This window comes from Salmo salar, chromosome ssa10, assembly GCF_905237065.1.
Source record: "Salmo salar chromosome ssa10, Ssal_v3.1, whole genome shotgun sequence".
Taxonomy (NCBI): domain Eukaryota; kingdom Metazoa; phylum Chordata; class Actinopteri; order Salmoniformes; family Salmonidae; genus Salmo; species Salmo salar.
Genome location: NC_059451.1, coordinates 106,480,453 through 106,494,711, shown reverse-complemented (window position 1 = coordinate 106,494,711; position 14,259 = coordinate 106,480,453). Strand labels below are relative to the sequence as shown.

General features: G+C 40.6%; 1 protein-coding gene across 1 annotated transcript; it reads right to left on the bottom strand.

Annotated features, from left to right (window-relative positions):
- Positions 1–240: 240 nt before the first annotated feature.
- On the bottom strand, positions 241–6,847 carry fam180a (family with sequence similarity 180 member A). Its single transcript, NM_001141166.1, is given in 3 exon segments — positions 241–997; positions 1,111–1,208; positions 6,635–6,847. Coding segments are annotated over 3 exon segments (549 nt in total). The 5' UTR covers positions 6,738–6,847; the 3' UTR covers positions 241–649.
- Between the last annotated feature and the right edge of the window lie 7,412 nt (positions 6,848–14,259).

Genomic DNA, 14,259 nt, shown 5'->3' with positions numbered 1-14,259 from the left:
GCAGATAAATGGCCCCAAAAAAATCTATGAAAAGCTCTGCGTTTGTCGGCTAATGAGGGTTACCGCTGATCGGATTGAATCCTGGCCCTTGTATAGGTTTGCTTTGTATTTTCTAAATTAACTTTTGGCAGGGATCTTTTGGCTTTTTGGGGTGTGAATACATTTTTGCTGTGAAACATATTCTTTCAAAGCTTGGAAATGTTGTACATTGTTAATATTTTTTTCTTTTCATTGGATCTTATATTTAATGATAACACAATGTATAAGAACTGTATACAAATATTACAAAAATTGGTGCTTTTTAAAGAAATTATTTTTAAAATGAATGTAAGCATACTGATTTCTCCGCATTTCCAAGTTGGTTCAGGGTAACACTAGTAATAAATCTTAAAAAAGTTTGAAATAAATCAAAGAAATGTATTGTCCCAATGCATATAAAAAACAGCAATAGGATTAAAGTATATCTCAGAAACTTACATTTTGAGTCCATGTGATACGATAGTACTCAAGGGTTGCCAAGAAAATCATGCTGAAACATCGTACCTATAATGAATAATAGAAAATGAGAGAAATTCCTTCTCCAATAGAGATCTGGAAATAAAGGCAGCGATATGTATCAGTATAGTATCAATCCCCAACATTGTGAATATCATTTAGCTGTGAGGTCGTTCTCAGCTGTCAGGTCCAGCTTGATAGCTCTGTACAAACTGACAAAGGACTCTGCCCACAAGTCTCTCTGCTGGCCTGTGGTAGCGTTGGCCAGCCGCTGGGCGGTGTACACCATGGTCAGCACAGTGCGCTCAAAGTCCTCCAGGCGCAGGTGGCCCATGTGATTGGAAAGGTCAGAGGTCAGGCGATGGATATCAGAGAGTGTTTTGGGCAGGATGTCCTCGCAGATGACTTCCAGCTTTTTGGTCTTCCGCAGGGAGGCCAACTCCTCGTCCTGCACGGAGAACAGGGTGTGCTCGTCTCCAAACTGCAGGCCAGCCAGCAGGATCTACACAGCACAGCCAAAATCAGTAGACTCATTACAAACCCATATTTTTGGTTATTAACTCAGAGGATTCATACAATATTTGCTATTGTAGTTATCCAAGGAAACTATCTCACCTCAAATAGTAAATTGACATCCTCTATGGAGTTCTGAAAAGTAGGGTTCACCATTGATGCCATCCCTCTCTTCACTCGAACAGTTGATGGGTAAAGGACTAAAAGAGGGAGGGAGAGGGAGAGAGAGAAAGAGATAGATAGAATGTTATTCAACCTACTACTTTCTCTTTAACTCTTGCCCAGGGTTTCATCATGCGATGCAGACCATGTGGCTTGAACCAGATGTATTGCATATTAAGATGAATTCCCGAGACAAGGCTAACATACAGTACACCTTGCATGCCTTGAAAGGTACTGTATATAACAGGGTAGACTTTACAGCCATAATGTTCACAGACATGTGAGGACCTTAGAGCACCACATGGTTCAGTTTGAGAAACCTGAAATGTGTGACCTTACGAATGGCTCTGATCAGCAGACTGTAAGAAATGACCTCAGGCTTCAAAGGCAGAGAATTCAAAGCAGAGAGGCACATGGGATGAGAGAGAGAGAGAGAGAGAGAGAGAGAGAGAGAGAGAGAGAGAGAGAGAGAGAGAGAGAGAGAGAGAGAGAGAGAGAGAGAGAGAGACTGACTTAGAGATGAGTCTGCTTTTCATAAATAGACAGAGCTCACTTACCAGAGCAACATTGGACACTGGTTTTAAGAGTGAGTGCTAACCAGAACAGGTGACCTGGTCATAGCAGGACACTTCCCAAAGAACATTTCACCTACTCATCTTTTGAGTTGGTTTCACATGGAATAAGGACCACCACTTACTGAAATCTGCTATCTGGATTCTCATCTCAATCCAAATACAGGATTGTAAATCATTCTATGACAGGGTTTCTCAACTGGCAGCTCGAGGGCCAAATTTGGGCTGCGAGTGGTTTTATTCCCCCCACCAAGGTTTTTTGGTGTTAGATTTTTATTGTTGGACATAAAAGACTATAAAAACCCCAGGAAATCAGCTCCATGTGATTTTTTTATTCCCAGCATAATAGAGAGCCGTGATCATATACAAAAGCAAGCAAGGTTTGAAATGATTATGTTTTTGTCAAATATTATATTTGTTTGGGCTTCTTCCAGTGAATTTGCAGTCTACAAATTATTTGTAATTATGTTCCGGCCCCCTGATCATCCGCTTAACAAAAAATCAGCCCGCGGCTGAATCTAATTGATGATCCCTGTTCTATGACATCAAAGCTATTCATATTTCCGCAAGTCCACAAATATTGTAAAGACACAAACCGGTTATGCTGAACAAGCATTGTTACTGTACATGACAGAGGGAAAAAATATAGAGAACAAAGAGAGAGAGGGATTGAGAGTGTCAGTGAAGACACTTGCCAGCTGGTCAGCGCATGCTCAGAGTATGCATTCTGGTAATCCGTCTGGCCCTGCGGCCTTGTGAATGTTAATCTGTTTAAAGGTCTTACTCACATTGGCTACGGAGAGTGTGATCATACAGTTGTCCGGAACAGCTGCTGCTCTCATGCATGGTTCAGTGTTGCTAGCCTCGATGTGAGCATAGAAGGCATTTAGCTCGTCTGGTGGGCTCAAGTCACTGGGAAGCTTGTGGCTGGGTTTCCCTTTGTAATCCATGATAGTTTAGAAGTCCTGCCACATCCGACGAGCATTAGAGCCGGCGTAGTAGGATTAGATCTTAGTCCTGTAATGATGCTTTGCCTGTTTGATGGCTTGTCGGAGGTCATAGCGGGATTTCTTGTAAGAGTCTAGATTAGTGTCCCGCTCCTTGAAAGCGGCAGCTCTAGCCTTTAGCTCAGTGCAGATGTTGCCTGTAATCTATGGCTTATGGTTGCGACATATATGTACAGTCACTGTGGGGATGACATCATCGATGCACTTATTAATGAAGCAGGTAATTGATGTTGTATACTTCTCAATGCCATTGGATGAATCCCGGAACATATTCCAGTCTGTGCTAGCGAAACAGTCCTGTAGCTTAGCATCCGCTTCATCGGACAACTTCCGTATTGAGCTGTCATTGGTACTTCAGAATTTTTGCTTGCAAGCAAGAATCAGGAAGATACAGTGATGATCAGATTTGCCAAATGGAGGGCGAGGGAGAGCTTTGTATGCATTTCTGTGTATGGAGTAAAAGTGATCTAGAGTTTTGTCTCCTCCAGTAGCACAGGTGACATGCTAGTAGAAATGAGGTAAAACGGATTTTAGTTTTCCTGCATTAGGTAACCTAGCGGTTAGGAGCGTTGGGCAAGAAACCGAAAGGTTGCTGGTTAGAATTTCCGATTCAACTAGGTGAAAATCTGCCAATGTACAAGGCACTTAACCCTAATTGCTCCTGTAAGTCGCTATGGATAAGAACATCTGCTAAATGACCAAAAAATATAAATATATTAAAATCACTGGCCACTAGGAGCACCGTTTCTTGTTTGTTTATGGCCCTATACAGCTCGTTGAGTGTGGTCTTAGTGCCAGCATCGGTTTGTGGTGGTAAATAGACAGCTATGAAAGATATAAATAGCAGACTTGGTCAGAAGCCCGTAAATTGGCAGCTATCCACTGCAGCTCCATTCAAATGTCAGACAGAGGTGCTGTAAACGTGCACAGCGTTTGAATATTAAGAAGTTGTTCGTAGTGTTTTGTACACTCAGTGTGCATTGACAAGCAAATCTTATTCAGATGTTCTTTGAAAAACAAACTCTAATGAGGAAATCCATTATTGGACATGAGCACATTCCCGAGTGCACATACCAGGAATTAAACTTTGGAATATTCTCTCCAGTGCTTCCTTTGGTGTTTACAGTCAATCCAGCTAATGAAGGCCCTGAATTAGTACTTGTTTAAGAAGGGCTGATACGTTTAGAAGAAAATCATCACGAAGCGAAGAGGAGTGTGTCATAACAAAGCTATCGCTTGCCAGCTGAAAACAGAGATGGATCCTAGGACCATAGAGACAGGAGCCATGCAGTAGACACCTACACAAACGAAGGGTTCAGCATACAAGCATACACTCTCAGAAACCAAGGGGCTATCTCAAACCTTAAAGGGTTCTTCGGCTGTCCCCATACGAGAACCCTTTGAAGAACCCTTTTTGGTTGCTGGTAGATCCCTTTTGGGTTCCATATAGAACCCTTTCTACATGGAACCTAAAAGGGTTCTACTTCTACCTGGAACCAAAAAGGGTTCTACCTGGAACCAAAAAGGTTGCTCCTATTGGGACAGCTGAAGAACCCTTTCGGAAACTATTTTTTCTAAGAGTGTACTAGCACAGATATGTTGTCCATCGTCGGCAAAACTTTCCATATATTTTTAGTACATTCAGCTAATAAGATTTGTTGATGCCATGACGAAATCAAACAATTCATTCTATTTGATCACTACTTTTCCATTGAGGTAAGTGAGATTACTATGACTTCAGAATGTGTGTAATAGCAAACACAAAGCTCATATGATTTCATCAGATATACCAGAGCATGTCAAACAATGTTCTAGACACTCCACCCATACACAAATCATAGTAAAACCAGGAGAAACAAATATCAACAAATGTAATCCAAGAAAAGCTAGAAAGACAGTACTCCTGAGCTGTCATTGCACTGATTGAGCCTCAATCCTCTCATTCTAAGAACATGTTTTTCCGTATGATCCAACTGCCACAACACATCACATAACAATATCTAGAATAACTGAAACAAAAACAACAAAATACCTAGTTTAGCCAGATTCAAGACAGCTTTGAAAACTTTTTGGTGGTGTGTTTTTCATTCTTCAGGGGCCTATCAGTTTCCTGCTGCAGTTCATATTTGGAGCCATTTCATTGTTTTCATATCAGAAACAGATGCGGATAGTTAATACACACATTGAGCCCAGTAGCCGACACATAAACCCGAAATGGAACTTTAAACATACAAGTCGTTAAGGACCATAGTTTAATTGTGCTAGAAAATGGGACCCAACTGTTCTGGAGGACCAGAAATGTGAGTTGTTGGCAGCTACACCTGTACACTATTAGTAAAAAAATAATATGCTATCTAGAACCAAAAAGGGCTCTTATACTGTCCCCATAGGTCAGCCCTTTTAAAAAACCTTTTGGTTCCAGGTAGAACCCTTTCCACAGAGGGTTCTACCCTTCCCACACTACATGGAACCCAAAAGAGTTCTAGATTGAACCAGAAAGGGTTCTATCTGGAACCAAAATAGTTTATCCTATGGGGACAGCTGCACAACCCTTTTAGAACCCTTTTTTCCAAGTGTAAATACAATACAAAAGAGTTCTCCATTCTATTTCTTAGAAATTATTTGGATTTTTCTGATGTCAAATCATTTATCCAACCAAGTATAGCACTGCTACAGTTGCTCAGCATCATTAAGGTCCATCTGTAGGGCACTTGAATTTCAGACAGATCAAAACAGCTGGAGAGAAAACAAGGATTTCAATGTCACTCCTCTTTTAACCCTAAACAAACACAGAAAAAAATCTAAATACCAAAATATCCCCAGTACACTCCCCACTCCCCACCACACAGCTTGCACGTTGTTGTGATGTGTGCAGCATGTTACAGTTGTGCTGGTGGATGCTGCTGCTGGATCTGTGTACATACTAATCAGTAATGTTAACACATACTGTTGTGAGTACACTGTGACGTAATGACAATGAAGTGTCTGTCTCACTTCTGAATGCAATTCCCTAATTACGCTCATACTGGGGGATGTAAAATAATCTAGATGTAGGTAAATGCTGTTCAAAACGGAGTAAAAACACAGCTAGTACAGTCTGGTTTAAGGTGGGTGGGGTTCTGGGAGATAGCAGGGGAATGTCTGCTTCTTTCTGCTTTACAGCTACAACAGTGCATTCACACAATTTTTCTAATATTCTCTCATTTCCTAGCTTTAGACTTTTGAAATTCTCCAACAGCAATAGAAAAGGAAATGAAGGTCTTAACATTTCCCTTTTCAGTCCTCATGGAGCATAAAAATGACTTTGCTCAATCAGAGGTTACAGCTGGACAGACAAAGCACAGAGGACAGAATTAAATGTGTGACTAGGCTTACTATTGATTGCAGTTTTCAGTGTGATGGGGATGGGATAGGGTAAGTCTATATTCTGTATTAGTCTTCTGGATTTGAGACGGTGATGCTGAGGCCAAGAGAGAAGCATATGTAAAATGACTTTAGCTTGACATTTGATACCAGGAATGATATTGGACTTTGTGACTATCATAACAGAATTATCATTAATCTGTCCTTTCTCTGGAATAAGAGCATTACATCAATCTTTCCATCAGTGGATACATATTCCAATCCACAATGAGCTGATTCCCAGTAATGCCTTGAAATCTTTGGCAGAATTACTGTTGAGTTTAATGTAGCATCTGGGAATGAGGTCCATTCCTATCAATTATATTTATGGACAACTACTGCAGCAAAACGTACCCTTTAAAAGGGCATATGCACAGGTTACAATTACACAGCAACATCAAACATAATCCTTGCATATAAACATACTGTAAACTGTATAACATTTCCAATTGAACACATTAATATGGGTGAAGATATTCTTACCTTTGTTATGCCGATAAGTGGCACATGTGTTGATATTGCAGTAGAATAGTGCAACAATGACCATCTTCCAGGGCATCATGGTGACCTGGCATCCACCTGGCATCCAGTAGCCAGGGACAGACTGGACAGAGCCACAGGTCCAGGACCACGATCAAGGACCACAATCACTCCACTGGGAAAAACCTCAGACCATCCCACCACTGCAACTGCTCTGCTCCTTTCTGAAATCCTGTGTCACTATAGTACCCTCCTCTCTCTCTCTCTCTCTCTCTCTCTCTCTCTCTCTCTCTCTCTCTCTCTCTCTCTCTCTCTCTCTCTCTCTCTCTCTCTCTCTCTCTCTCTCTCTCTCTCTCTCTCTCTCTCTCTCTCTCTCTCTCTCTCTCTCTCTCTCTCTCTCTCTCTCTCTCTCTCACACACTTAAACCAGCTGACACTGTTGGTGCTGTCATCTGGCAGTCATCAGACCCAGAGAGACACGTCTACTTCTTACTGTTGCCTCCTTGTCCTCTTCTGACCGTAAGTGCGCCTTACGATCATTTCCTCTTTTCTCTTTCATTATCTTCCTTTTCTCTTCTTCCTCCTCCTTAATGCTGAACTGACCTCCTAGTCCTGATCACGTTAATTACATTGATGTTAATAAGTGCATTACAGTTTCTCTGTGGAACATCTTGTGTTCATCAATAATATACATTGAGTACACAAAACATTAAGAACACCCGCTCTTTCCATGACAGACTGACCAGGTGAATCCAGGTGAAAGCTATGATCCCTTACTGATGTCACTTGTTAAATCCACTTCAATCAGTGTAGATGAAGAGGAGGAGACAGGTTAAAGAAGGATTTGTAAGCCTTTAGACAACTCAGACATGGAATGTGTATGTGTGCCATTCAGAGGGTGAATGGGCAAGACAAAAGATTTAAGTGCCTTTGAACAGGGTACGATAGTTGGTGCCAGGCTTGTGTCAAGAACTGCAACTCTGTTGGGTTTGTCATGCTCAACAGTTTCCGTGCGTATCAAGAATGTTCCACCACCCAAAGGAAATCCAACCAACTTGATAACTGTGGGAAGCACTGGAGTCAACATGGGCCAGTATCCATGTGAAATTCTTTCGACACCTTGTAAAGTCCATTCCCCGATGAATTGAAGCTGTTCTGAGGGCAAAAGGTGGGATGCAACTCAATATTAGGAAGGTGTTCCTAATGTTTTGTATAATCAGTGTATGTTCCCTTTTTGTTTAAAAAATGCTTTGAGGACATATTACTGGACACTGCCTTGAGTTTGAGGTTTGTGAATGGATGAATGCAAGCATTTATTGTTGTCCAGACTGCTGAGCCATGTTTCTGTATCCATGGTCAACATTAGTTCTGCTTGTGCTAACGAGAGGATCCTTGGGAGGGTTGGACGTTGGATCGTGTGTGTCTGTGCCAGGAACACTTCAGGGAACCAACCCAGTTTTGTTTTCTGGGAGGTGGAGTGTGGATACTTCACACTCCAAACACACAACCCAACACAGCATATTGTTGCTCTACAAATTAAATGTATTATTATTATGATTATGATTATTATGAGTATTATTATTTATTACTAGAGATTATAGCTATCCAAACACACAGTGGAATGGACACAGCCAACGCCTATATACAAACCATCTGAAGAAGCTTCTTCAAAGAGACACATTCTATTCCAAGGCTGGCAGTAAGATCATCAAAAGAAGAAACATCACTAAGAAGAAATGTGTGATTTAGTAGTGTTATGTAATTTATTTCATTCTGTGCAACTTATAGCTAACAATAGTTGTACAGTAAATTAAACGTAATTCAGAAAGAGCTCAGTTTTTCCTTAACTTATAATTAATCCGATTCGAAGTTGAACTCCTCTCTCTTTAGGACCAGTGAGACTCTCTCATACTGATGAGATGTGGCAGTCATGAAGCTGCCAGGGAATGCAGAGACAGTGTTATAGTTGGAAAGATGGATGGGGCCACCATAGAATCTCTAAATTAGAACACAATAAGTTGGACAAACATTCTATTCTTAAAGGGGAAATGAAAAGAAAATGTGTTGTTTTTGGTCACACTCCAATTCAAAGAGTTGCCCTATGTAATGTAGTTTCTTCTCCTAGCCCTATTAGTAATACCACAGTCTATGTAAGGATGTGAAATAATTGATATGTGAGTGAATATTTATCTAGTTTAATTGAATTCATATAAAAGGGGAGAAGGTAATTGTCTTTATGCTGTTACAGTAAAAGCCATGTCCAAATAGACATAGCTTTGTAGAAAATATGGTAGAAGTAGAAATACAGTTAACTATTGTAGAAGTACAGTTATCTATTGTAGAAGTACAGTTATCTATCGTAGAAGTAAAGTATTCTATTGTAGAAGTACAGTTATCTATTGTAGAAGTAAAGTTATCTATTAACAAACTTAAATATGTGAGGAACTTTCTTCAGGACATGCCTAAGTACTGACAGAATTCTAGGACTGGAGTTATGCAAAAGAACCAGAAGAGTGAAACATGTAGTACTCACTGTCACATCTAGAACAAACCCTTCAAGTATCTGGCCCGTATTTCAGATATCTATGAAATATGACCTATAATTCATTACAATATCAGTGAAATGCTTTTCCTTACACACTTTTTAATTAAGTCTGTTAAAAAGCAGATTTTCTGCTTTGGAAGGGTGTGGGCGTACCCCAACAACAGAATGGTGGGTCACACTTTGGATAGTCCGGATTTTCCATTTATAGATGCTCTACAGATGGTCATACTATCTGTTGATAAGCAACTGCTTGCTAAGGTTACGGTTAGGGCTAGGGTTAGGGTTAAGGTAAGGGTTAGGATAAGGGTTATTGTTAGGGTTAGAGCTAGAGTTAGGGTTAGGGTTAACAGATAGTTCATTGAAATGTTAATGATAGTCTGTAGAGCATCTACAGATGGACTATCCAAATAAAGTGTAACCGAATGGTGTGGCCGTATACCGGTCATTACAAATATTAATGTGAGATGACCGCTGATTGGCCAGCTCAGCCAATGAGGCAGGATGACATACTTATCTATGAGAAAATAGCAAGTGTTTTCAAACATTCTGTTTGAGATACAGGTTTGAGATGGGGTATTTGAAGTGTTTTTTCTCCAATTTATGCTTTGGCCACAAAGATGAGCATAAGACTGGTAAACAACATTATTTGGGATAACAGAACATGAGATTTTCACTGGGCAGATACATTTTGGTTCATCATGTGTACTACTGTGTGATGTATGGAACATTTCTTGGAAGGATTTTCCAGGTTCACTGTCTATCGTCCACGTTTTCACCCAGCTCAGGCATGCATACTGTAATTTTGCCACACTGTTTGATCCTCAATGCTTCCCATCCCCTCCTAAAGTATTCTCTTGTGACAGACTGTTAGCATTAAGTATTTGGTCAGAGTGAACATGGGATCTGGTTCTATGTGCCAAGATTACGTACTGAAGTAACTTCAGTGTCCTACTGCAATGTGCCAGAAGATGGCAGTCTTCTCAAACTAATACTCCCAGTCAATTCTAATACTGTAGACCAATCAAAAACTAAATTGACTGAACTCATTTAGGGTTTGTTTGAAAATGTACTGAGACCATCTATGCTACCATCAAATGTCCACTAGATGACAGCAGCCAACAGAATATAACCTTTCAGCAAATTCCCTCAACTACCATTGTCCCTGATTATCTGTTAGTTTCACAGCAATGCATAAAGCAATAGTGCACAGCTATAGAAGTACAGTGAGTATACTTTTAAGATCAGCAAAGATAATTCCCCTTGGAAAATTAAGCAAATATTCTTCTGATGTTTTGGTAATATTCTGCCTAAACCAATAGGCCTATCCAGAACAGCATTATGTACCTTAAAGGATAACTCCACCCAAAAAATATATTTTGGTATTTGTTTAATTAGTCCATTGTTGATATTCTCCCAAAATGTTTTGCATGTCAGCAATCAAGTTGTCAAGATATGTGTAACTTTCGAAATACAGAAATTTGGCCCGTATGATGGATTTTGCATCATATGATGCTGTGTTTGGCATTATATGATGCAAAATGTATCATACGGGCCAGATTTCTGTATTTTGAAAGTTACATATCTTGTCAACTTGATTGCTGACATGCAAAACATTTTGGGAGAATATCAACAATGGACTAATTAAACAAATGCCAAAAGATAGTTTCTGGGTGTAGTTTTCTTTTAAGGTACACCAATATAACTCATAATTCTCCTATAGTGATGCTACGATGTGGGCTGAAAACGTAGTGTCAGCACATCTTATCCTAGCTAAAGTACACTCTAGGCACTTCCCAATCTGGCTCCAGAGAGATCATAGTCGCTTCAGAAGCCAGCTGTCATCATTACAGTACTCTATCCTCAGGCTAAATTCAGTTGGTGAAGCCCTCCTCCCCCTTCTCCCTCCATTCCTTTTTAAACTCTACCAACATTGAGTTTTGGGACTGAACAAATGTCCCCTTATTCATTCAGACTTCACCAAGCATGACCATCAAATCCATTGTCCATCTGTTCTTCATAGACAGCAGAATGATCATTGTAATTAAACACATGAAGAAGTCAACAAATCCCCACAGAAAACGTGACTTTCTAGGACAGGCCATATTTGCTATATCAAATCTGCACCGAAAATAGCATTGTGGGAAAACGCTAGATCCTGCACTGACTGAGCACAATTACTCTGACAAATGACAGTATTAAATCCCCCACTGAGCGAAAAACTCAATTTATACATTTAACCTATGAGAATAGAATAAAACAATATTCCACTATGGCCAGATTTGTCAAATATGCACAATACTCCACCTTGATGCAGTTCAGATTACTCCAATAATGACTCTCCAGCATATCTACTGAGGGAAAAATGAAATCTTTGGTGTGGATTGATGATAATGTTGTATGATTTTTCCATCAGTCTAGGTTATAAAGATCACTTCAGCCTCGATAAAAACAAGACCGCCAAAGGGAAGATGTTTTAGACAAAGGTTCTCAGAAGTTAAACTGTTATGAGGCACCAAATATTTGTAATTCTTGAGCATTATTATTTACACAAAGGTTCTCAGAAGTTAAACTGTTATGAGGCACCAAATATTTGTAATTCTTGAACAATATTATTTACACAAAGGTTCTCAGAAGTTAAACTGTTATGAGGCACCAAATATTTGTGATTCGTGAACAATATTATTTTGATTTTGACTTAATTTCTATGGTTCCCATCTGAAAGTGTACTGTTAATACTTTCCTTTTTAGTTCATTTAAAAAAGGAGACTTCAAAAGGAGACTATAGCGGAAATTCTGAGAACTCCACCGTATTGTCTACCATTTCCACCGTGAAGCTCTCCAAAACATTTAGATCCTAAACTCGACTCCCCCCAGAGACACACAGACCTTAATAAAGTCTGCTCAACATCCTGGTCTCATCGCCCCACAATCCACCTCCTCCGGTCTCTGGGGGCGACAGATGATCCTACTACAGTGCCAGAAGCTCCATGAGGGTTCAGGCTCTCTCACCCCCCTCTTAGCACACAGGACACCAGGGCTCGTATTCATTGGGGGAAATTCCGACCTGAGTTAAGCGTGCATAAATGGAACGCAATTCCCTTTATATGCACTTTTCTCTCTATGAATATTCTGACCTTGAACTTAAAGGAAAACCCCAAAATGATATTTTGGTATTTCATTAGTCCACTCGAGAAAATACACGAGAAAATCTGTTGGCCAGCATGTGGGAAGCTTTTCAGCTGTTGAATTAAATGTATTCAGCGCCCGCAAGGGAACCACGTCTGCAAAGCCCGTTAGACACCTGCGTAAGGTAAGTCTGAATACCAACTACTGAGAAGTGCGTAGAAAAGGGATACATTTCCTAAGTCTGAATCGGGTCCAAAACGCCTCAGAGTAGGAGTACTAATCTAGGATCAGAACCCCCTCCCTTGCAGCACTCCTACTCTGAGACACTTTATTGATATGACTCCAGACCTCCAGCCAGCCAGCCAGACCTTCTGTCCTTTATTTACTCAGGTCCAAGGTCTCCTCCTACTCCTCTTGGATCCTCCTCTGCTCTGTACCAGCTTTCACAACTTCCTCTCATCCACCTGGGCCTGCCTATTGTTAACTTGCTTCATGAGAAAGATGAAGAGAAAGTGGGAGAGAGAGAGAGAGAGAGAGAGAGAGAGAGAGAGAGAGAGAGAGAGAGAGAGAGAGACAGACAGACAGACAGACAGACAGACAGACAGACAGACAGACAGACAGACAGACAGACAGACAGACAGACAGACAGACAGACAGACAGACAGACAGACAGACAGACAGACAGACAGACAGAGAGACAGACAGACAGAGAGACAGAGAGACAGAGAGACAGAGAGACAGAGAGACAGAGAGACAGAGAGACAGAGGGAGACACTGAGACACAGAGAGGGATAGTACACCATGTCCAAGGTGACAGGCAAGAAACAGTGTCAATTGTACTGTGATGGAAATAATGCTAAATTGTCAGATTTGAGCTAAAGTAAAGATACCTTAGTGGAAAATGACTCAAATAAAAGTGAGTCACCCAGTAAAACACATCTTGAGTAAAAGTCTAAAAGTATCTGGTTTTAAGTGTACTTAAGTACAGTGGTGGAAAAAGTCCTCAATTGTCACACTTGAGTAGAAGTAAAAAGTAAAAGTAATTGCTATATGTCAAATCCCTTATATTAAGCAAACAAAAGGCACAAATTAATTTTTTGTATTTTTTCTTTACAAGCAGACAGGGGCACACTCCAACTTTCAGACATCATTCACAAACGTGCTATTTGTGTTTAGTGAGTACGCCAGATCAGAGGCAGTAGGAATGACAATACATTATTGTCACCCCCTGTGATTGTCTCCACCCCCTCCAGGTGTCACTTATTATCCCCGGTGTATATATCCCTGTGTTTCCTGTTTCTCTGTGCCAGTTCGTCTTGTTTGCCAAGTCAACCAGCGGTTATCCCCTTGCTCCTATCTTTCCCAGTCTCTGTTTGTTTCTGGGTCCTCCTGGTTTCAACCCTTGCCTGTCCTGACTCCGAACCTGCCTGCCTGACCAATCTGCCTGTTCTGACTACCAGCCTGCCTATCCCCTTGTACTGTTTTGGACTCGGATCTGGTTTATGAACTCTCGCCTGTCCCCGACCTGCCTTTGTCTACTCCCTTTGTTATAATAAATATCGGAGATCTACCATCTGCCTCCTGTGTCTGCATTTGGGTATCGCCTTGTGCCCTTATAGTTATGTTGATAGGATTGGACAATATTGCTGTTCTGCCTGAGCATTCAGAATGTAACCAAGTACTTTTGGGAGTCAGCGAAAATGTATGGGAGTAAAAAGTACAGATTTAGTGGAGTGGATGTGGTGGAGTTAAAGTAAAAAAAAAATAGAAACCCCAAAAATGACTTGAGTAGTACTTTCAAATATTTTAACACCACTTCATTTGTATTGTTTTAACACCACTTCAATGTCAAAGCTGCCTCGGTGTGTTTAAATGTACGGCCCATTTAAATCCATCACATTAAGTCCTAGTCCTGAACTCTTTCATTCTTGGTTAAGGGTATTAACGGCTAAAGCATC